This window comes from Pseudochaenichthys georgianus, chromosome 14 (genome assembly GCF_902827115.2).
Source record: "Pseudochaenichthys georgianus chromosome 14, fPseGeo1.2, whole genome shotgun sequence".
NCBI classification, from domain to species: domain Eukaryota; kingdom Metazoa; phylum Chordata; class Actinopteri; order Perciformes; family Channichthyidae; genus Pseudochaenichthys; species Pseudochaenichthys georgianus.
The window spans coordinates 28,601,044-28,623,770 of record NC_047516.1 but is presented as its reverse complement, the minus strand read 5'-3'; the positions used below and the strand labels follow the sequence as shown (position 1 = coordinate 28,623,770).

The window sequence follows — 22,727 nt, the reverse complement described above, 5'->3', positions numbered from 1 at the left end:
GATCTTGTACTTGATTAAAAGTAGAAGTACTCAGGTCTTGTACTTGAGTAAAAGTAGAAGTACTCAGGTCTTGTACTTGAGTAAAAGTAGAAGTACCAGAGTGTAGGAATACTCTGTTAGTAAAAGTACTGCATTCAAAATGTTCCTCTAGTAAAAGTAGAAAAGTATTCTCATCAAAATATAGTGAAAGTAGCGACAGTAAAAGTAGTCGTTGTGCAGATTGGTCCATTTCAGAATAATATATATGATATGTTTTATAATGATTGATCATGAAAGTGTTCTCAAAGCTGGTGAAGGTGCAGCTAGTTTGAATGGCTTTGTATACTGCAGGGTAGCTTGTGAATTTACTCCAGGTGGAACTAAAGTCTGATTCAACACTTGATTAGATTTCACATCATTCATCCACATCTGTAAAGTAACTAAAGGTATTAATACATGTAGTGGAGTCAAAGTACACCATTTACCTCTGAACTGTAGAGGAGAAGAAGAACAAAGTAGCAAAACATTGAAATACTTAAATAAAGTACAAGTATCTCAAAATTGTACCCAAGTATAGTACTTGAGTTTATGAATTTAGTTACTTCACACCAGATGCCATACAGATAGACAGACTCAGCCTTGCACAGAGGCATGACAATAGATTTTCAAAATGCTCAACAGTGCTGCCAAAATTATAAACTGACTGCTACACAATTAAAATAAATGCTTTTATATATTTCTATTAGATGTGACTCTTTAGCGTTTCTGTTATTATTAACACTGCTGCTTTAGTTGTTTTGACTGCTAAAATCCTCTGTTATTCCTAATTTTAAAGCCGATAGTCCGTGGGGTCGGGGGGCTTGGGTCCTTGTCACCTTTTCCATACCTGATGAGTTTGCATCCCTGATAATACTTGGTAAGGAGGCCATAATATTTTTGACTCATGGCTGAAGTTAAGTTTCTCCAGCTCTCCCCAGGTTGGCAAAAAAATGCATCTCAAAATGCATCAGATTGATGCTTTAAAATATGGAATATTCAAAATGTTCTTCCTGGGAGCATGCCCCTGGACCCCCCTAGAGGGATAATATCCTTCTCACCTTTTTCACCCCTGACCCGTTGTCATGCCTGACATGTTCATACAATAATGAATACATTTGAAACCTTCTTTATGTATATAACCAACATGTCAATACGTTTCAGTTTTTGTAGATTTTTCATTTATTCTATTGTGTATTGCTTGAAAGGGGGGGGGGGGGGGGCTAGGGCACCAAAATGTCTAGGGCAAGAATTGCTCACATCTGGTTTAAGTCATTTATATAATGCACTAAATACATTTCAAAAAAGGCTGAAGAACAAATACACTTTTCACTTTCTGATTTTCCTATTTGCATTCCACCACTGCATCTTTGGCCAATGTTGAAAAGTTGACCATGTTTTCGAAAAAATATCAAATAAAGATGGGGTTTGGACGAACTGCAGATTAGGATCAAAAATCAAACAGGAACTTGATCAAACTGTCTCATTATGTAACTATTCCCACTAGGTGATGCCTGCACATTTTTCAGATTGATTGAGTGACGCCTTTTACCAGTTGGGATAAAGTACAATCTGCACTTCTTAAACCGTAGATCTTCTTTATATTTGAAGAAAAACATAAAAGCAGGGTCCTGCTGTAGAGAAACACTATATTAGCGAGTAATAAACAAGTGATTTGTTCTCAATAATTTTTTAACAATTCATAAATGTTGTCAATTTAGTGCAAATATTGATTAAAAAGGAGTGCAGCAGTTTACAGTATACAGACCCAAACATTACATCTACTCCATGGGATATTGTTTACTTTGATCAAAAGTCTGTGATAACACTATCATGCTTATAGTTGCTTCATTAGAACTAGGCAATATAATACCAGTTTGAGCAACTGAACTCAAATGTAATATATATAATTTATAAATATACTCCTAGTTTTCTGACATTTATTCTAAGTGAAGCACAACGCAACTGACATGAAATCCTTCACTGTATTTGCCTTTGCACATCAGTAAATAATGAACACGATTCATGGACTTTAAAAAAACATAATGCTTAAATTCTGCAGTTTTTCCCATTTAATAGACAGACAAAAACATCAGGAAATATACATACAGTATTTATGGCAAACCTAAAAGCAATGTACTCAATTTCAGAAGTGATGCAGACACCCATAATAAGTTATTAGTAGTTTGGAGCATTTCATTCCAGTTGTGAGGGCCACAACTTCTCTAAAGGAGAAACAAGGTCACTGAAATCAAATCAGCAAGTGGAATCTGTAACGGGAGACATTATTAAATGTATCATATACATCATGACTTTTCTGCGAGCTAAAGATGTTTTTTTAACATCAAAAGTATTTATTTAGTGTCTACTGAACTTAAAAACCCAAATAACAAAGATCATTGACATATGTTAGCTGGAATTGTAAATATAAATGCTACCCCACTTCTTCTTCATAAGCTTTCAAAAGCAACAATAACCGGATCCCTCGTCTTTGCACCGGGCCTTGGTCACCTTCAGAGATTTTGTTGCGGCGGGCTCTTCCTGCCGGGTCCCACTGCCTGATGGAAATGAATAGAGCCAGAGTTTGCCTCCATTCTCAAAAAAGGTGCAGCGTCTCTTTTTCATTCTCATTCAAGTTGGGTAAAGGGCTCCCTCTGTTGGGCTGCCAGTGTCACTGAGCACCCATTTCATTTTGTTCTACACAGGTATACTGTATATGTTGTTACACAGAAGGAAAAGAAGAAATCAACGCTTGTTTATCAGTTTTTGCCCACACGGATGTTGGGGTTAAGCAGAGGATCTAAATTTGGGTCGTTGCCCGCGGAGGCACGTCCCAGTTTAGCCATGATGATGATCAACGTAAAGAAACCGAGAACTCCGACCACAAGGAGCATGAAGACCCGCTGTTTCCAGGACAGAGATGTCCGCTTTCCGCCTGTGCGATTTCTGAAAAGATCAACCATGTCAGAAAATCAGGGATCACAATTATATTTGTAGTGACTTATTCTTGGTGAGAAAACAAGAAAAGAGAGCTGCAGTTCCACAGTAGATCATAATACTCACTTGAGAATTTGAGCAAACCAACTTAACGTTGGTCGTCGCCGGTACTTGTCATCGTCAAAGTCAATCTGTGTGACGGAGCTGTGACCAACGTCCCGCGTGTCGTAGATCTTTCTTGGTGACGATGCTGGAGATAAACAACAGATTATTATAGTATGTTAAGCTTGGTATGTGCAAAAAAATTGACCTCAAAATTATTATGAAAGGTCCCATGCTTTTCCGGTCATTACCCGTCCCCTTGTGTGTTATGAACAGGGCTGCACATAACTGGTGCGGAGGTGCGCATGCAAAAAAAGAGCACCGGGTCATTTGAAAAAAGGCGCATTTGCGTACCAACATTGAGAGAGAGAGAGAGAGAGAGAGAGAGAGAGAGAGAGAGAGAAGAGAAGAGAAGAGAGAGAGAAAAAGATATTTGCGAGTTGCATATGAACCTATGATATGAAGTCAGGGCCGGCCCGTAGCCGCGTTATAGATGTTCGCCTAGGGCGCCAGATCTGGGGGGCGCTGCGCTGACAGTTCTGGGAGGGAAGAAAACATTTTTGACCGTTGGGGCTCATCCTAATTTTCGGCCTTGATGTAACAATACTCATAATTAAATAAATGTAACACCCTTTTCACCCTGGTTACACGTTTCATTTGCCCTGTACGATGGGCGCTGTAAGTAATGAAAATGGGGGATGTTGGCTTATCTGGCGCCCGCAGCTCACAGCCAAAATGCGAGTGAGCGAGGGAGAGAGAGAAGGGTGCACCGCCCGGTACCGGCGCTGTTGTTATTAGAATCTGGTGCTAGCTGCTCTAACGGATATAAGAAGAATATGTTTCTACAATAATGTGGAGGAGAGCTCTCTCCAGTCAGACTGAGAGGCTGATACTACAACTCAGTGAGGTAAGGACTCTCAGTGTTTCGATAGTTCAGTTTAGTCTAAGTTCAAACAGTTTGGTCACAATTTATGTAAACACATATTTCCAAGGCACTCCTTTATAATTATTGGGATAAACAGGTTTGAAATCATTCCAATGTATACTATAGGACAGTAACCAAAAATATCCTTTAAAACTGGAGATAAAAAAAAAAAAAAGCATAAATAAATGTTAAGGTAAAATAAGATATGAATGAACAACACAAATAAAATAAGTTACACATTCATGTGTTATTGGCTATGGTAGGTTATTGGTTATGTTCACATACTTATTTGATTACATCCACTTGTCTAAGATGACAACAGAGACTTTCGACCCAAAACCAGCTGTTGACTTGTGGATGCAAGCATCTAATCGCAGACTCAACCAGAGAGAAAGTAGTAGGCCTACATCATCAGCTACCATGTCTGACAGAGAGGAAGACAGTGAGGAGAACAGTCAGGAGTGTAGTGATGACAGCTTGTAGGATTACTGGTCGTGCTAATGTTGTCTTGTGTTCACCTCTGCATGCGTGTTCTGTGTTCACCTCTGCATGCGTGTTCTGTGTTCACCTCTGCATGCGTGTTCTGTGTTCACCTCTGCATGCGTGTTCTGTGTTCACCTCTGCATGTGTGTTCAGTGCCGTGTGTCTGGCAAATAAAGTCAAGACCCCCTCAAAAGTTACGGTTTATTTCATTTTAAGGATGAGCACCAAGCAACATCTCAAGGTGCTCCTTTGAGAACCAGGGCAAAAAAGTGATGTGCACCCCTGGTTAAGAAGCTTTTTCTGCATGTAAACGGTCTGCAAAGTCACAAACCCTCAAAGTACACCCTGTAGCGAGTAAAACTCTAACACAGAAAAGACCTGTCTGTGCTGCCCCAGAAAGCCTCGTTGGAGATTTCTCATTTTCTTCCTGGGTACAGTGACGTGCCCATACCCAAATGGACCCATTGGTCCAAATGGACCAATCCGTGGAGCCGTTACGTCTGCGGAGCCATTAGGTTAAGTCTGTGGATTCTCAGCTGCAGCTCCGCCGATTTCTCCTCCCTGAGACGGCGGGACACGGCGAGGCTGTGAGTTTGAGCACACACAAACTCCCAGCCAGGCTGCAGGTGTGTGTGTGTTTGGGCTGGTTTTGGGCTGGGTTTCGCTGTCTCGCAGACAGCCACTGGGCTCATAGGGAGGGAGGGGGGGGGTAGGAGCTCCAACAAGCCGTGTAGGACAGAGTGAATACACATCCAATACAGAGATGCTGTATGAGAAACCAATGTGATTTTGGAAAATTGCACAATTTAAATCTATGTTAGTATAACTCAACATTGGAATTATGATCAGTAGAAATGGCCATGACATGAGACCTTTAAATGTATTTTGGGGCTTAAAAGGACAGTTATCGCCAAAAATCCTCTACTGTAGGTGATACACCGCACACAAAATATACTATACATTAAAGTAAGACAATGTTAGATGTTCTTTAAAAAAAAAGTGGGAGATAATAGATTAAAAGGGCTTTCCAATGCTTTACCTGTGTGTAGTGTAATTGTGTCACGGGTTGTAGCGGTAGAGAAGTTGACCACAGACTGCTCCTGGATATTTGGATCCCCATTTTTACGAGGGACTACAACCTCTTCCTGTGCTGGAGGTGAGACAGACTCTGGTGGTGGTGGGTTGAGGCTGGGGTTGTAAGAGCTGCTGGGGTAAATGTTACTTTGTTCTTGTGCTGTGGGAACGAAGAGAGTATGATTAAAACACTTAAAAAATACTGTATAATAAACGGGTAAAAGACAGTCCCTAATAAACAAAGTTAACATTGAGGCTCACCCTCAAATGTCGACCAGTCAGTATAATCAGTGACATCGTGAGCAGCCATCTCCTCAAGGACCCCAATGGGCTCTTCAATCTGTCAGTGAAATACGGCCTTTTATTAAGAATACATTTGATCACGAAAGACGATTCTTTGAAGATTTCCCCTTAATGGTAGGGTAGGTAAGAATGGAGAAACCAGCTCGAGTGCGCTAGAATTTGAAACGACGCAGCTGAACAAAATCTGCCCCTTCCTTCAGACTTCCTTAGAGAGCCCCGCCTCCAACACACACGAACGTGCACATGACCAATGAGGGCACGAGATAAGTGTGTGCACAAGATGGAAGGCTGACAGGCAGGTAGGCCGTCCAGTTACTTTAGCCGGGCCAGCTCAGATGATTGGTCGTGCTTTTTACAGCGTTACAGCTTCCACAGATGAATTATTTTTATGTATTTATTGTCAAAGCATTTAATGTATTCATTGCTATCGGGATGTTAAGAGCATTCCATGGAATATAACAAAAAGAGTTTCTGAAGTGAATTACCTACCCCACCTTTAAGAACTGTCTCACAGTAAAATCGTTGCAGTGGCGGAAATAAATTCATTATTGAATAAAGGATTGTTCCTTTCAGGCTATAAACATGGGTGTCATTTCCCTTTGCCGCATCCGTTACAACTTCCTGCCTTAATGACTGAACATTTGGAAACCCAACTGGTATTTTAGCGTTCGAGCTTAACCTGTGTTGGAGTGAGGGTGTATCTGTTGTCGTCCTGTCTACACAAGAAAGGTGTGACCTCTACATAGTAAGCGTAAACATTCTATGTACTGTAATGTTTCTGTGCACCGTTACTGCTTCTCTCTGCACTCCTTGTCTGTAGTTTGTAATTATTCTGTGATTGTTGCCAGTTGTTTTTTTCCACTTGGTAAGGCTACTGTTTCAAATGTATTTATTAAATCTGAGAGCAATCGCATTATAACTATCAAAGCACACAGGGTTGCATCAAGACCACGCATTCTGCACAAGACAAAGGCATTCAATAAATGATAATAACAAATCAAATCAAATAAACTATGTCAAATCTTAATCGGGGACACCCCAACTTTTTTCATATATACAATTTTAGCTTTTAAATACAACCAGAAAACACACAATACTGAATGTGTACTTTCTTGTCACTTGATTTGTTTACAGGACACTTTGTGTAATGATTGTGAGATCACTAAACAAGAGACATAAACACAGCAACATAACAATAAAAAAGGCCCTTACCAGCGGCAGACCTAAACCAGCTCTTGCCCAGTTAACAGACGACAGCTGTTCTTTCAGCACATCAGCAATCGGGCTGGCCAGGTTGGAAGGGGGAAACAGTGGACTCTGACAGGTGGGGCACTGATACCCCGCTGGAGCCGTGTGGAGGGGCAGCCGAGAGGCCAGGTCATTGAGACAGGACCAGTGGAACACATCTGTGGAAAGAAAAAAATATTTAACTTCACAGTAAAAAAAAAATCAAAACATTACACTTGTCATTTGAGATACAAGTCTATCTTAATATGTGTATTTATTTGACAGAGTTGATCATGTTCTTTCCAATGACATTGTAATAGACAGAAACTTGATAATCTTACCGTAGCAGACGAGCCTCACAGTGTCTTGAGCATTCAGTGGAGTACTACACAGAGTACAGTTGGGGTTGTAATCGCTGTCCTGAAGCCATTGCAAATATGACTGCACGATACACTGAATGGGCATGGAGAGATAAAGAATATTAATATGGTGTTACACATTTTTACAAACTGTCTGATACTTGTCCATTCACTGACCTTGTTGTGATTGGAGACCAGGCAATGCTCGCACACATTTACACGATGTTCGAAGCAGAATAGATTGGTCACCTTTCGCTTGGGACACTTGCAGAGACCCATAGTCACCTGTGCTGTGTTGAGGACAAACAAAGAAAAGGCAGGATTGTTATGAATGTATACAACTAAAAGTCCTAGTTCTCATTATTCTGTTAATTACTGACTTGCTTTGTGTTAAGTATAACAAAAGTAAGATGAATCCGTCTTCATTCATGAGAAAAAGCATGTGACACTAAAGGTTTGCAATCAATGTACTTATCCTGATTATTCTAATTTTACAGATATAAGTGAAACAATAGAGGCAAAGATTGAAAGGACTGTATACCTTCCCTTGACCCTGTAATCCTTGTTCCCAAAAAACCCTGGCTGTTGGCATAGTTGTTCATACGAGTGCCTTGTGCACAAGCTTCCTTAATTCTTAATACAAAGTTATGAGAAGAGTTTGAAGCCAGTGTTGTACACTGTGTATAACAGCCAAATCCATTATAAATATGTATCATGTGGATAGTGAAATAATCAGATAAATTATAAAATCATAATATAAACATTTACTATGTGTGGAGTTTTTGTTCTTGTCTGGAACAAATGAATGACATGTTACTAAATTGTTGTTATTTACTGGAACAGCTTTACATAATACATAGACTGTATATATAAAGACATAATACCTGCTCAACTAGTTTTTCATCATTATTCTTGTCAATATGAAAAAGAATGATCATTATGTGATTTATTACCAGACAAAATCCTTCATTGTTTTTTGCAACTGTACCTTTACTAAAAGGCTATGGAAGGGTCAATGTATCATGAATGTATTATGACTTTGATTTAATATTCCTAAAAGGAAGATCTAATTAAAAATATAAATGTATTTTATAACAAATAACACACGAGTTACCTGGGGCAGTCCCAAATGTGGCAGATTGTGATGCTGTATAACAGCAGCACATTTTGACAGCTAAATCATGTTTCGTTAAAGACCAATCAATCAAGTCAACATACCTTATCATTTACTTATTATTAGGCAGTTAATGAGGGCACCCCGCACCAGCTGCTGCTCAAACTGTCCATGGGCGTGATTCGTACTTCCTTGGCTAGTGGCTACTAATCTAATGCTGTGGTTTTTGCTAACTTCAAATAAGTTATCGTAAGCATTTTGGTACTTACTTCATTATTCAACAGAGGTAACCAGGTATTTGTTTTAACAAAAACACAAGATCAGTTCCAACACTGATCTGAGCTAACATTAGTTAGCTGCCTGCTACCTAAGTTATCAGGTAAGGTAACATGGAGGGAGCGTTAGCAAGCTAATGTAGCTAGCTAGCAGTTACAGTAAAGGAAGTTCCAATTTATACAATAAATACATGACATGTTACCTGTCAGACAGACTTCAATCAAGCCCTGTTCGTTGTAGGTAATGGTGTACGGCTGTCATTTAAGCTTCCTAGTCGAAATGACGTGGAAGGCAGGTCCAGAAGCTGTCATCAGTAAACTTCACTGCAGCTAGCTTCCTCCCTCTGTTTATGTGCCACGTCTCTTCCGCTTCTGCGTATCTTCTTCTTCTTCTTCTTTAGTGTTTATTGGCGGTTGGCAAACCAACTTTTAGGTGCATTACCGCCATCAACTGGACTGGTGTGTGGACAAGAGACTGCAGAAAACAATAAACAAAACAAACAAAACAAACAAAACTCTAGATTATTTTAAATGTATCAATTTCTCTTAGAAACGTAATAATCTCACAATATATATTGCCTGATTTTTTCCCTAACAGCCCTGATAGCGACAAGTCATGGAATTTTGCTTTCTTGAGTGTCTGGAAAAGCACATTTCTCGGAGTACTATATTTCCTGCAAAGCAGTAAAACATGCTCAACAGTTTCTGGCTGGCTACAGTGTATACACTTTCCGGTTGGATGCTTTCCAGGGTTTCCCACGCATAGACTATACTTGGGCGGGCCGCCCAGGTATATTAACGGCCGCCCAAGTATATTTCGCGACCCATTTAGCTTTTTTTTTTTTTTTTTAAATATAATTTTTTTATAATTTTTTTTTATAATTTTTTTTTTTTATTCGTCCGTGACCACGACGCCATCTGCGATCGATTAACTTGTGGACAATGATCCCTCGCTCCCTTGCACTGATCTCGCCTCCTTCTGGCCTGTTAAGTGGCCTGCCTCACACAGGGTGACTGGCTGTCCACATGATGTGGCCTGCCGACATGGCCACTGACAGTGGCCATCAAGGGCTTTGATTTATGATCTGTATGACACTGTCATACAGATCATAAATCAAAGCCCTTGATTGGTCTCTGTGTGTCATTCAAGCTCGGGATAAGCTCAGCTCAGGTGAGGTAAAGGACTCTCTGAGTGTTTAGATAGTTAACTTAGTCTAAGTTCTCAGTGGGTCTCAAACGGTGTGGTCACCATTTATGTAAACACATATTAAGGTGAAAAAGGTAAGTTACACTTTTAAAACTTGTTGAGAGAAAACTAGTCTTTGCTGCTGCCTCAAAGAGGAGCAGGGGGGAGAGGAGGGAGACAGGAGAGGCTGATTCAGGAGCACAGACACACTCACAACTATAAATGAACCAAAAATAAATTAATAAACAAGTTTCAGTGTTTTTTTCATATTGGAAATGGTATGTTATTGGTTATGGCCATTATTTTATGATTATTGAAATGTATACAGTTCTGTTTAATATAGGTGTTTCCATAGATCTAGTCTCTATATTTTCCCCTCAAAATGCACCAGATTGATGCATTTAACTCCAAAATAAAAAATAAAATCTTACCGGGGGGCATGCCCCTGGACCCCCATAGAGGATTTGAGGTCTCCCCCCACTAAAAATCACATGGATAGGTTCCTAAATACATTTATAAATACATTTATTTTTTTAAATAGTAACCCATTTCCATATGGTCATGTGTGGGTAGTAGATTTAAACTATAGGGCTATCATTATGGGCCCTGCCTGTACCTGTTCGCTCTGCCATCGCGTGAAGGGTCTGCTAACAAGCGACCAACAGAAAGGTGTTGTTGTTGCACGTCATCTCACCTCTATGTTCATAATTCTGAGTGTTTGTTTGGCCAGAATATCCACCTGTTCATTTCCCTCCACACCAACATGAGCAGGAACCCAGATGAAACGAGTTGCTATGCCTTTGTTTTGTATTTTATATAAAATTAGAAATATTTAATTTATTATGTCCATTCTAAATGAAGATCTGCCTGATCGTATACTTGATAATGCTGAAAAGCTGTCAGATGCAATTATACTATTATGTATTTCTTTCTCCTCTATCCATTTCAATGACAACACCAATGCCAACAACTCTGTGGTGTATACTGACACATGGTCTGTTACCCTTTTCTTTATATGTGTATTACTCACTGGGATATACACTGCTGCCGCTGCACGCCCTGTCTCTGGATCTTTGGAACCATCTGTAAATATGATTGTTGAGTCTGAGTGATATCTTGCAAAATAATTCTGGACTATGCGCCATACTGGTAGTTCTATCTTTTCCTTTAACTCCTCTCGTATATTGAGGTCTACACTTGGCAATGGGAACAACCAGGGTGGAATGGATGAGATTGGAACTGTGGGGCAATACTGTATTTGATTCAAAACTATACTTGCTGCTTTAACATCGCCAATCCATCCAAAACTTGTTAAATGTGACTCATTGTGCTCCCAGCAATCTTTCAAGATACTTTTCGCAGGATGACTATCACTATGCCCCTGAAGGTTTACCCAGTATGCCAACATTAACTTCACTCTTCTTAACCTTAAAGGCATTTCTCCCATTTCCACCTGTATTGCTGATACTGGAGATGTTTTAAAAACTCCACTACATATTCTCAGGGCCTGAGCTTGTAGGAAATCCAGCTTTTTAAGGTTTGATTCTGCTGCTGCCATGAACGCTATACACCCATAATCAAATACAGGTCTCATGAGTGCCCAATATATATTCAGAAGTGATGACCTACTCGCTCCCCACTCCTGTCCCGCCAAACACCGAAGTACATTGTTGACCTTTTTACATTTATTTTGAATGTTTCCTATATGATTGCTCCATGTTAACTCTCCGTCAAACCAAACACCAAGAAATATTATTGTATTAACCTGTTCAAGAGGTTGCTCATACAATTTTAACGATATAGGAGCAATGTTATGCCGTTTTGTAAAACAAATGACCCGCGTCTTAGCTACTGACAGTTTGAATCCCCATTTATTTGTCCATTTCTCCACTTCAACTATTGCAGCTTGTATTTTCTTTCCAACATGTGCTACATTGCGGCCTTTTGCCCACAACGCCCCATCATCTGCATACAAAGATTTTCCCACACTTGGATGAACTTGATTAAAGATGTCATGTATCATTATATTGAACAGCAACGGACTACATACACTACCTTGCGGAGTACCATTTTCCACAACATAAACACTTGAATATTCTGCACCTACTCTTACTTGTATTTTTCTGTCTAGTAAAAAATTCATAACCCAATTATATGCTTTACCACCAATTCCCAATGATTTTAACTTGATTAGTAGTCCTTCCTTCCAGAGCATGTCATAAGCCTTTTCAACATCAAAGAAGACTGCAATCACTACTTCCTTATTGGTCTGTGCTTTCCTGATGCCTGACTCTAAGCACAATATAGAATCCATTGTATTCCTACCCCTACAGAACCCACTTTGATATGGGGACAACAGATCTTTACTTTTTAAGATATATGTTAACCTTTCTGTAACCATTCTCTCCATGATTTTTGCATAAATGAGATGTCAGGGCAATAGGCCTGTAGCTAGATGGATCTGAAGGGTCTTTCCCTGGCTTTAGGATGGGCACTATTATCGCTTGTTTCAACACTGAAGGAAGTTGGCCAGAATCCCACACCCTATTAAACAACCTTAACACAATGACTAGAGTGTTATCTGTCATGTGTTCTAACATTTTATAACAACACCATCTTTCCCAGGAGTGGTTTGACGAGCACTAATAATTGCTCTTCTCAACTCAAACATACTAAAATGCCGGTCCAACTGATCTCCTAACACTTCTACTCTATCCAATATTCTAGGGTTTTCCATGAGTGTATTATGTCTGCACTGCCTGGCTTCCTCTGTAAGGTTATCTGAACTATGAACTTTCCTAAATGTTTGAGCTAGAAGTTCCGCCTTTCCTAAGTTTGTGACAGCCATTATGTCCCCGCTGCTCAAAACTGGCAACTCATAATTCCTTCGAATTCCCCCCACTCTCCTAATCATGCCATCTGCTAATCTGCAAGCTGTACTTCTCTTCCAATACTATTGCAATATTGCCTCCAAAAAGTGCGTTTTTGCGTTCTTATTGTTCTCCTCACTATAGCCTGGGCCCTTTTATACTGATTCAAAGCTTCCTGAGAATGGAGTTTTTTGAGTTGCCTGAATGCTTTATTTCTGTCTTTAATGGATTTGCTACATTCACCATTCCACCAGCGTACACTCTTGGTGCGCCTAACTCCTGCAATTTCCGGAATTGTTTCTTTAGCTGAATGAATGATAACCTTAACCAGCTCATCATTGAATTTATTTATAGCATCATAATTTTCCTCTTGAAGTGTTTTACATCTATTCGTACTTACAACTTGGAAGGCATCCCAATTAGCCTTTCCCAATTTCCATCTAGGAATTTTCTTTACCTTTTCAAACCTTATGTTGGTCCCAACTTTAATCATTACCGGATAATGATCGCTGCCCACTGTAGTATGCTTTACCACATTCCATGTACTTATACCTGCTATTGCTCTAGATACAAATGTCAGATCGAGTACTGTTTCTATATTCTTTGTGCAATTATATCGTGTTCCTTCTCCAGTGTTAATGCACACTAGCCCGTGGTCATCTATAAATTCCTCAACTACTGCACCATTTGCATCTGTGCTACTGCTTCCCCATAGCGAGCTATGTGAATTAAAATCCCCACACCATATTACTTTGTGTTGCAGTGAACCCCCAGCATCCTCTAATATACTTTGATCTCGCTTCTGCGTATTCTTCGTGTGTTTCATTATAAACTAACAGGTCCACTCTGCCACCTACTGAGCCGGAGTGCTACTTTAGATACAAATAAAAATAAGATACAGATGCCATTATTTTTTCAATTAGGCTATTTCAGAGTATGCTTTTTATGCAACAATAAAACTATGTTAGATCGATGACCCACGGTTCAACTACATCTACATTGTAGGCAAGTATTATCCTCTAAACACCGCCATTTTGTGTCTTTCTTCTTCTCTTGTTAACTGCACATCCTCAATCAGTGTGAAAAAGCTTATCACTTCACATCTGTACTGGACGAGGCTCTGCTTAATTCTATGTGCACAGGTCCTTCATAGCATCCTAACTGTGAATTATATGAATGAATATCATAATGCGACCTCATTTATTTTGTGCTCCAGTTTCCTACAACCTTCTATTTGACTTTGTGTATTCACACAAGATGTATATGATGTCCACTATGGGAATGGCAAGATGTTCTAAAATGTATTTATTTTTAATTGTCTCATAATTTATTGGCTTAATGACTACACAAAAATTGACAGCTTAATGAAAATATATATTTTGTGTATATATATGTCCCATATTGTTGTCACTGGTGTTACTTCACTTTAGGAATAGTAAGCTTTTCTAAATCTCTTCAGCACAGTGATAAAGATTTAACAATAAATCAAAGTTCATGATAGCAGATTTATTTATTTTAATCGTGCCATTAAATGTTTGTACCCTTGTGCAGCCATGCATTTGCTAAATGGCATCAAGACTACCGCCTTTAAATCCTAACTCTTGATTTCAAACTTCAATGGATAAAAGATTATAATCATATCAAATTTCACACATGCATTTATTCAAGCGAACATGTTTATGTTCTTCAGTGTGGAAAAGAGGAAACAAACTTGTGAAAAACACATTTCCATTTGCCTGTCTAGACAACAACAAAAATGTTGTTTTGTTGTGCTCTTGCCCTTTTGTACTTGGCACGTTTGTGTCAGATTGCAGTTAGTGTGTTTAGTCAGCAGATGGTGTACAAACTGACAACCAATAAAATATTGGTTATTACCAAAATTACACAGAAGGCTGTTCAATCATTCACCCATCAGCTTTGCCTGTGGAAATAAAGATATTAACCTTTCATCACAAAGTCAGATATAAATCATTTATGTGTATGTGTAGATAAATAGATTATCATAGGCCTATGTCTAAGCCTGTGATTTACTGCAATGGCTTAATTACAAATAGTAAAAAGGCAGAGAAGAACAGATGTTATAAAGACATGTCGTTTTTCTTGAACTTACAAGAAGCAGATCACTGGGACCATTTGAATGGAGCAACATGTGTCTTCATTAGATCTGATGGTATAGTCCTAATGAGAACATTTGAAGTCGGTCTGGCGGACAATGTCTGCCAAATTTCTCCAATAAAGAATGTAAGAGATAGTAAGGGACTATAAATGCAGGAAATGACTTGTCACAAAAAACCTATAGGCCATCCTTGATATACATGAACAGCCATGACAAGCATTTTTTTAAAGGATGGTAATGACATCGATGTGTGCAGTAAGCTGCCTGTCCATGCATAATAATGACTTTTTATCTTTACAGTAGGCTATGCATCTACAGTATGCTTGTGTGTGTAAATAGCCATGCATGTATTTGAGAGGGTTCCATTTTTCCCCTTCACAGTTCACTGCACATGTGAATTGCCTGTAGAGGGAAGTGGCAAGTGGGAAAATGAAAAATAAACAGCTATGGTCTAAGAGGGCGGGGAGGAGGCAGATTCATTACAAGGTCTAAGGCACTGAATCAAATTATGCCGCATAAAATAAAAAGTGCTTAATGAAGCATTGAATGTAAAATTATTCTTCAAATTTGCTTAGCATGCAGTGGGAACAAAATTAATTTGCAAATTAACTCGCTTAATTCTTTCAATAAAGTGACATTTAACAATTAAAGGTAGGGTATGGTAATTCACTTCGGAAACACTTGTTGTTATATTCCATGGAATGCTCTTAACATCCCGATAGCAATGAATAAATTAAATCCTTTGACAATAAATACCTGAATTTCATCTGTGGAAGCCGTGGCGTTGTAAAAAGCACGACCAATCATCTGCCCCGCGGCCGGGGCAAATAATTGGATGTCCTACCTACCTGTCAGCCTTCCATCTCGTGCACAAACTTATCTCGTGCCCTCATCGGTCATGTGCGCGTTCGTGTGTGTTGGAGGAGGGGGTCTGTAAGGAAGTCTGAAGGAAGGGGCAGATTTTTTCCGGCTGCGTACTTTCAAATTCTTGCGCACTCCAGCTGGTTTCTCCATTCTTACCTACCCTACCTACCCTATACCTACTTAAACAACTCTGGATTTATGTGGGATTATCACACCGCCAGTGGCAAATTGTTTAACTTCTTTGAAAAAACTAAATACGAATACATTATGAGACTTAATGACTTGGTGCAAATGAGCATAAACTTGTAGTGTCCTCAGTGATGACTAGACACATAAATCACTGACAGGGGGTAAGGACATGTGGAGAGGGCATTTGAAAAGCACCAGAGCTATCAGATGGAAGGGAAATCTAAAGACAAATGATAGGCATTGGAGGACAAATCTTCCCTGGAGCTGAGGCAGTGGGGTCTGAAGGGGTTGTCTGGTTGGGCAGGGGGACGGTGATTGATTTTGTCTGGCAACTATTGATCAGCTATTAGCTCTATCTGTGAGGGAAAGCGTGAAGATTTGGCCATGGCTTGTTTAATTAATCATTCCCTGATGTTACTGTAAAGGGATTGGCCCTATAAATCAGAGCGGTGCGGTTGCTAATTCTTACTTGAATTATGACATTTGGATGTGTAATACCTTCGAAACATTTTGCAAAGAAAAAATGGAAGAAATGTCAACTGTTCAGAAACACATGCTTGTTGTTGTATTATGTGCCTCTACTGTGATAGTTTAGATAATGTGCGGGGAAAAAGGTGCTTTTCCCCCATACAGCCTGCAGCACCTCTTTTCACCCTCTGTCTGAAACAGGAGCCAAGTCTGCTCTGATTGGTTAGCTGGCCGGCTCTGTTGTGACTGGTAAACCGCTTGGAGATGTGTCGGAAATGTCCCGCCCCTTAACCAATCACGTACAATGTATTGGAGCACTAGCCAATAAAACGACGAGTGTTACTGTTACGTCGTGATGTCAGAGGAGGAAACAAATGAGTCCAACAAATGACTCAACAAATGAGTCGAACTGTGTTTCAGGCAGGGGGGCATAATAATAATCATCATAATAGCATAATAGGGCCCCTTTGATTACATTCAGCCAGTTTAGTTAGTAACAATGATTCAGGTTTCTCACAGAACAAACTTTTCAACATCATGACATATTGGTTTATAAATAGCCTTAAATGCAGTCTTGCACATTTACGGTAGCCCTGCTATTCCCTTCACATCTGCTCTACACACACAGGCGATCGACACAATCTGGAAGTGTTTCATTTATTTCGGGTCCTACAGTACATTTTTATTTTAAATAAGGCTTAACGTATCAATATTGGAATATGATTCGTTCAACACTGAGGTTTCAGTTCAATGCTTCAATGCCCCCCCGCGCAGCACTGAAACACTTGTAGTCCACGCCCACCCGCTAGGTGGGCCCCACCCTCGGGCCTCCTTCCGGTATAAATAGGAAGGCGGCCGGGTAATCTGCTCCCTCTTTTCTTCAGCAACCAGCAGTAGGCCTACTGAAGCACAGGAAGATCAAATCATGAGCAATGATAGTGTCCGCGAGTGTCCCTCGTGCAAAACGGGATACATCATGAGCTATGATTTTCACCCAATATGCGAATCGTGCCTGGGGCCAGAGCACGCGGACGCGGCTCTCAGCCAGCAGGTCGCATGTTCACATTGTGTTCGTCTCCCATCATCAGACAGGAAGCGAAGGGCGGACGCTCTAGCTGCTGCGGGTGAGGAGGACGATTGGCCCATCCAGAACAGGGGCAGCCTGTTTCTAGAGGTGAGTGGGGGGCAGGAGTCGGACGACTCCTACCCCGTCTCACTCCATGGCTCGCCATGCGGCTCTCCCCTCCCCCCTCTTCCCTGGACGGGGGAGACGGGGTCGGAGCGAGATACAGGGGTGGGGGCCGAGCACGCGCTCCCCTTCTCCGTAGCCACGGCGCTACCGGCGTTGGGTGGCATTATGCTGGAGCTGCCGGAAATAATCAGCAAAGCAGCAGCATGCAGAGGCCTCCCCGTTCCCCGAGGACAGGAGAGGGTGGCTCTGGATGACATGGCCGGAGTGTCCCGATCTGGCAGCGCTTCCCCGCCATTAGGAGATACCAGGAAGGGGCAGCGGCGAACCCGAGGACCCTGAGGGCTCCGGTGGCCACCTTTGTCCCCTTCACTAAGGTGGAGGGATTCACAGAGGAGGGTTTTCCAACCACCCCCGCTCTGGAACCGAGCTTAACGGCGTTCTTCGGGGTTAGGCAGGCCAACTTGATCGTCGGACGGTGCCCTATGTTGGCCACCCCCAAAGACCAGTATGTCTCCCGCCAGGCTGACCGGGCGCACCAATGTGCGTTTCAGGCGTCTGCAGCAGCAAACAACATCGCGTTGCTGACCAACTCGGTGGTGACGCTGGTCGAGCGGTTCACCCCAGAGGGTGAACCGCGGCACCAGAGGAGGCGGAAGAGATCGGCAAGGCGGCCAGCACGGCACTCACGCTGTGCGCAGCCGTGGCGGTCTCCCAGGCAAGGATCGCAGCATGACGCAGATCCAGCGCCACCTCTGGCTGCAACAAGCAGCGGTTACAGAGCCAGCCAGGAAGGTTTTGCAACCCCGCTCCGGTCAGCCCGGACGGGCTGTTCGGACCCCAGTTCCTGGCCATGGTTGGCGGCAGCGGAGCAGGTGGATGACATCCGCCAGCACGTCGGCTGGCTCCAGCCAGCGGTGAAGCATCAGCAACACCAGCGGCAGCAGCAGCAGCCAACCCGGCCACAGCGGCAGACAGAGAGACACTCGCAGCAACAGCAGCCGAGGCGTCAGACTCGTCCGTCAGCGGCAGCTGGGGCACCGTCCCGCGCCTCCGCCCCCCCAGAGAAGGGGGGTAAGAAGGGAGTGAGGTACTCCCGAGAAAACAGAGCCGGCCCTGACGGTTTGGGGGGGAGTGTGAGGGAAATAAAACAAGATTATTTCCCAACATGTTGTCTGAGTCATCAGTTGCAAATGTGTTTCACATATCCCCCACCCTGGGTGAACCGGCTGCCTATGACCTATCGGTTAATAGCCAGCAGGGTTCGTTACAAAAGCCTGCGCAATTTAATCTATCGATTAATAAACTGCGGAGCACAGTAACTACACCAGCTGCCTCCAATCTGTTGATTAGTAGGCAGCAGGGTTCGCTGCAGAGGCCTGGTGGTTATAACTTTTCGGTTATTAAACCACAGACCCCGCGGCATTCCTCTGTCCGAGATACACCACCTACACACGGTCACAATAAGCCCATGAGCGCCGTGGTAACGCCTCATGTGGATATCCTCACAGCCCTTTCGCTCTAGGCCCACCTTGGGTTGCCTCACGGGCAGCGGCGGCGAGGGCTCTGGCGTGGCTCGTTGTCATGACGACCACAACACATCTCGAGCGTGTGCACCCGCTCTCAGAGTGTTTCTCGGAGTGGCAGCGCGTGTGTCTGATGGACAGATGGATGAGCAGGCTGATCAGCAGAGGGTACACCCTGCAGTTCCCCCCCTAGTTCAACGGGATACAGGTGACACGCCTGTCATCCCGAGAACAGTGTCTTGCGCTCCAAGCAGAGCTACGGGAACTCCTGTTGAAAGAGGCTATTTCCAGGGTTCCCCAAGAGGAAGAAAATCAGGGGTATTACTCCCGCTATTTTCTTATCCCGAAAAAGACGGGGGGAATGAGACCCATCCTCGACCTGTCAGCTTTCAACAAGGCAATAATGAAAAGGCCTTTTCACATGCTGACGGTCAAAAAGGTGCTAGAGTGTGTTCACCAGGGAGACTGGTTCACCTAGATCTAAAGGATGCATACTTCCATGTACCCATCATCCCGCAACACAGGAAATTCCTGCGGTTTTCATTCCAGGGAATATCGTACCAGTACAACCGTCTGCCGTTCGGTTATTCCCTGACTCCTCGCACTTTTACAAAGTGTGTAGAGACGGCTCTGCAGCCGCTACACAGAGGAGGGATGAGAGTACTATTTTACCTGGACGACCTGCTGCTGCTGGCTCGCTCCAGGGAGGAAGCGGCTTTACAGACGGTACAACTCATATAGCATCTGTCAAAGCTGGGTTTCATAATAAACTGGAAAAATAGCTGTCCTCTTCCTGCCCAGAGTATGGTTTACCTGGGGGTGGAATTGAACTCAGCCCGCATGAGAGCACGACTCTCACGGCAGAGAGTGGAGACGCTGACAGCTCTCCTTCGACGCGTCACACCCCGCAGCGTGGTGACGTCACTCTGATTCCCCTGGGTCTCCTGCACATGAGGAGACTACAGAGGTGGTTTATCAGCCTACGCATCGACCCCGTACGACAGAAGAGGCGCAGGGTGATCATCCCTCTGTCCGTGGGTTCAGACTTAACCTATTGGAAAAGTCCCCACGTCCTGTCAGAGGGGGTAGCCCTGGGCAGAGTTACGTCACACATCTCGGTGTTCACAGACGCATCTCTCTCAGGGTGGGGAGGAACGTGCATGTCGTTGGCAGTGGGAGGACAGTGGCCGGCTCACATGTCTTTCCACATAAACGTGCTGGAATTGATCTCCGTACGGAGAGTAATTCAGCATTTTGCCCCGTTGCTGCGGAATCAGCATGTGTTGATTCGCACAGACAACAGAGCCGCGGCAGCCTACATCAATCGCCAGGGCGGTGTACGCTCAGCGCAGCTTCTGAACACAGCCAGACGGCTGTTGATCTGGGCGCGCGCACACATACTCTCCATCAGAGCACTGTATGTGCCCGGAGAGCTGAACAAAGGGGCAGACCTCATGTCCAGAGGAGGTCCTTGCCAGGGGGACTGGAGCCTCCATCCCGAGCTGATCGCCGAGGTTTGGAGCCGGTTTGGGAGGGCGGAGGTGGATCTGTTCGCTGCACGCGGGAACGCGCAATGCGCCCTCTGGTTCTCCAGCACGGGACCACCGTCCACCCCCCCCCTGGGGGTGGACGCGTTCGCACATCGGCCATGGCCCAGGGGACTGCTGTACGCCTTCCCACCAGTCCCGCTGATTCCTCGGTTCCTGGACCGAGTGCAGGAGGAGCGGCTGTCAGTGATCCTAATTGCCCCGGAGCGCACGGGAGCTTCCTGGTTTCCATGCCTACAGCGTACGCTGTCAGGCAGGCCGTGGGAAATTCCGTGGAGGGGGGACGCTCTCTCACAGGTGGAGGGAGCGATCTACAGTCACCCAGTGATAGGCCAGCCCTTATGGGCATGGCCCCTGAGCGGGAACACTTAGAGAGGTTGGGTCTTTCTCAAGATGTTGTACGCACCATTCAGGGAGCCAGGGCCGCGTCTACCAGAGCGTCCTACACAGCCAAGTGGGCAGCGTTCCAACGTTGGTGTGTAGAAAGAAGCCTGGACCCCATTACGTGCCCCCTGCCTCACGTGCTGTCATTCCTCCAGCTGTTGTTGGACAGGAATTTGGCGTTCAGCACAATCAAGGTATATGCAGCTGCCATATCATCTTGTGACGTGGGTTTCGGAGCAGGGACGTTGTTCAGTCACCCCCTGACGAAACGGTTTCTGCAAGGGGTACGAAGACTCAGACCGGTGTCACGCGCACTGGCGCCTCAGTGGGATTTGGCTTTGGTGTTACGGGCACTAAGCAAAGCCCCATTTGAACCTTTAGAGCAGGTTCCCCTCAACATGTTATCAGCTAAAGTAGTACTGCTTTTGGCTCTAACATCGGCGAAAAGTGATTTATCTGCTCTCTCTGTGGCCCCGTCATGCCTCCGGATCCAAGGGGATGGCAGTTCGGCTGTGTTATGTCCTAACCCAGCCTTTATGTCAAAGGTCATCACAAGCTCTTTTAGGTCAAGAGTGATCACCCTGGACGAGTTTTTTCCGCCTCCTCATAAATCGGAGGAAGAAGCCACATCTCATCTCCTCTGTCCGGTGCGCGCGCTGGCCTGCTATGTGGCGCGCACCGCGGCATGGCGTGGCGGCGCTCGATCGGGCAACCTCTGTCGGCACAACGGCTGTCACACTGGCTGTGTGAGGCTGTGTCACAGGCATATGTCTCCTCTGGGGTGGAGCCCCCGGAGAATATCAAAGAGGAATTTCCTCCTCCACTGCGTTGCACGGAGGAATGTCAGTGGAAGATATTTGAGGGAGGTCTCCCATTCCTCTCTGACGCACCCTGTACTGGGTGTCTTGTCAGAGTGAGTGACGTCAGGGATCCAGCTGAGCGCTCTCCTACCTGTCTGACACGCAGAGAGCAGCTGTTCCCCCTCTATGATCGCAGGATAAGGTGGGACCTTCGTCTCTACTTTCTCACAGCGGCCAGTATGTATTGTTCCCAGCCTTCACCCCGTCGGGAAGACAGGCATGTTTTGCTATGTTCCAGGGACGGTGATGCGCCATTACGCATGGCACAACAGGCAGGGATGTGTTATTGAGCAGGTGTGTCTGTGCTTCTAGTGCTGGACGGACCCAGTGGGGCGCAGACTACATCATGCTTCGCCCTTAACCCAATAGCGATAACCTTAGAGGGCGAGCCATATACGAAATAGACCTGAGGTTACCTACTGTAACCCAGCTTCTATGAGTAAATGGCGCAGCCCTCTAAGCGCCGGGCCCCACTGGCTCTACGAATAGCTGAAGAAAAGTTATATTGTATGGGAGCAGATTGCCGGGCCACCTTCCTATTTATACCGGAAGGAGGCCCGAGGTGGGCGTGGACTACAAGTGTTTCAGTGGTGCGGGGGGTTATTCCATAATCATCTGAAGCAATCTAAAATCCCTCAGGGGTCCAAGTCTCCAGGATGAAAACTACGTTGTTTACCCCATTTCACAGTGAGCTTGAGAATGAAATGTTCCTCT

The 22,727-nt window shown here is 43.8% G+C and overlaps 1 protein-coding gene across 2 annotated transcripts; it reads right to left on the bottom strand.

Annotated features, from left to right (window-relative positions):
* Positions 1-2,069: 2,069 nt before the first annotated feature.
* zfpl1 (zinc finger protein-like 1) lies at positions 2,070-9,194 on the bottom strand. 2 transcript variants are annotated; one of them, XM_034098925.2, is made up of 8 exons: positions 9,018-9,194; positions 7,603-7,710; positions 7,408-7,519; positions 7,052-7,245; positions 5,798-5,876; positions 5,502-5,696; positions 3,079-3,202; positions 2,070-2,961 (listed from the first exon to the last, which is right to left on the bottom strand). In XM_034098925.2, the coding sequence occupies exons 2-8, from the start codon at positions 7,702-7,704 to the stop codon at positions 2,775-2,777; spliced, it is 993 nt and encodes a 330-aa protein (XP_033954816.1). In that variant the 5' UTR covers positions 7,705-7,710; positions 9,018-9,194; the 3' UTR covers positions 2,070-2,774. The 2 variants fall into 2 exon arrangements, with proteins under 2 accessions (XP_033954816.1, XP_033954815.1); XM_034098924.2 differs by having other exon boundaries at positions 7,603-7,715; positions 9,018-9,193.
* Positions 9,195-22,727: the final 13,533 nt, after the last annotated feature.

Excerpts from the sequence above, each read along its gene's own strand:
- zfpl1 (XM_034098925.2), bottom strand. The coding sequence starts at position 7,704 with ATGGGTCTCTGCAAGTGTCCCAAGCGAAAGGTGACCAATCTATTCTGC. Across the intron at positions 5,877-7,051 it reads CTGGTTTAGGTCTGCCGCTG|ATTGAAGAGCCCATTGGGGT; the intron begins GTAAGGGCCTTT and ends TTTCACTGACAG. Across the intron at positions 3,203-5,501 it reads CACAATTACACTACACACAG|CATCGTCACCAAGAAAGATC; the intron begins GTAAAGCATTGG and ends GTTTATCTCCAG.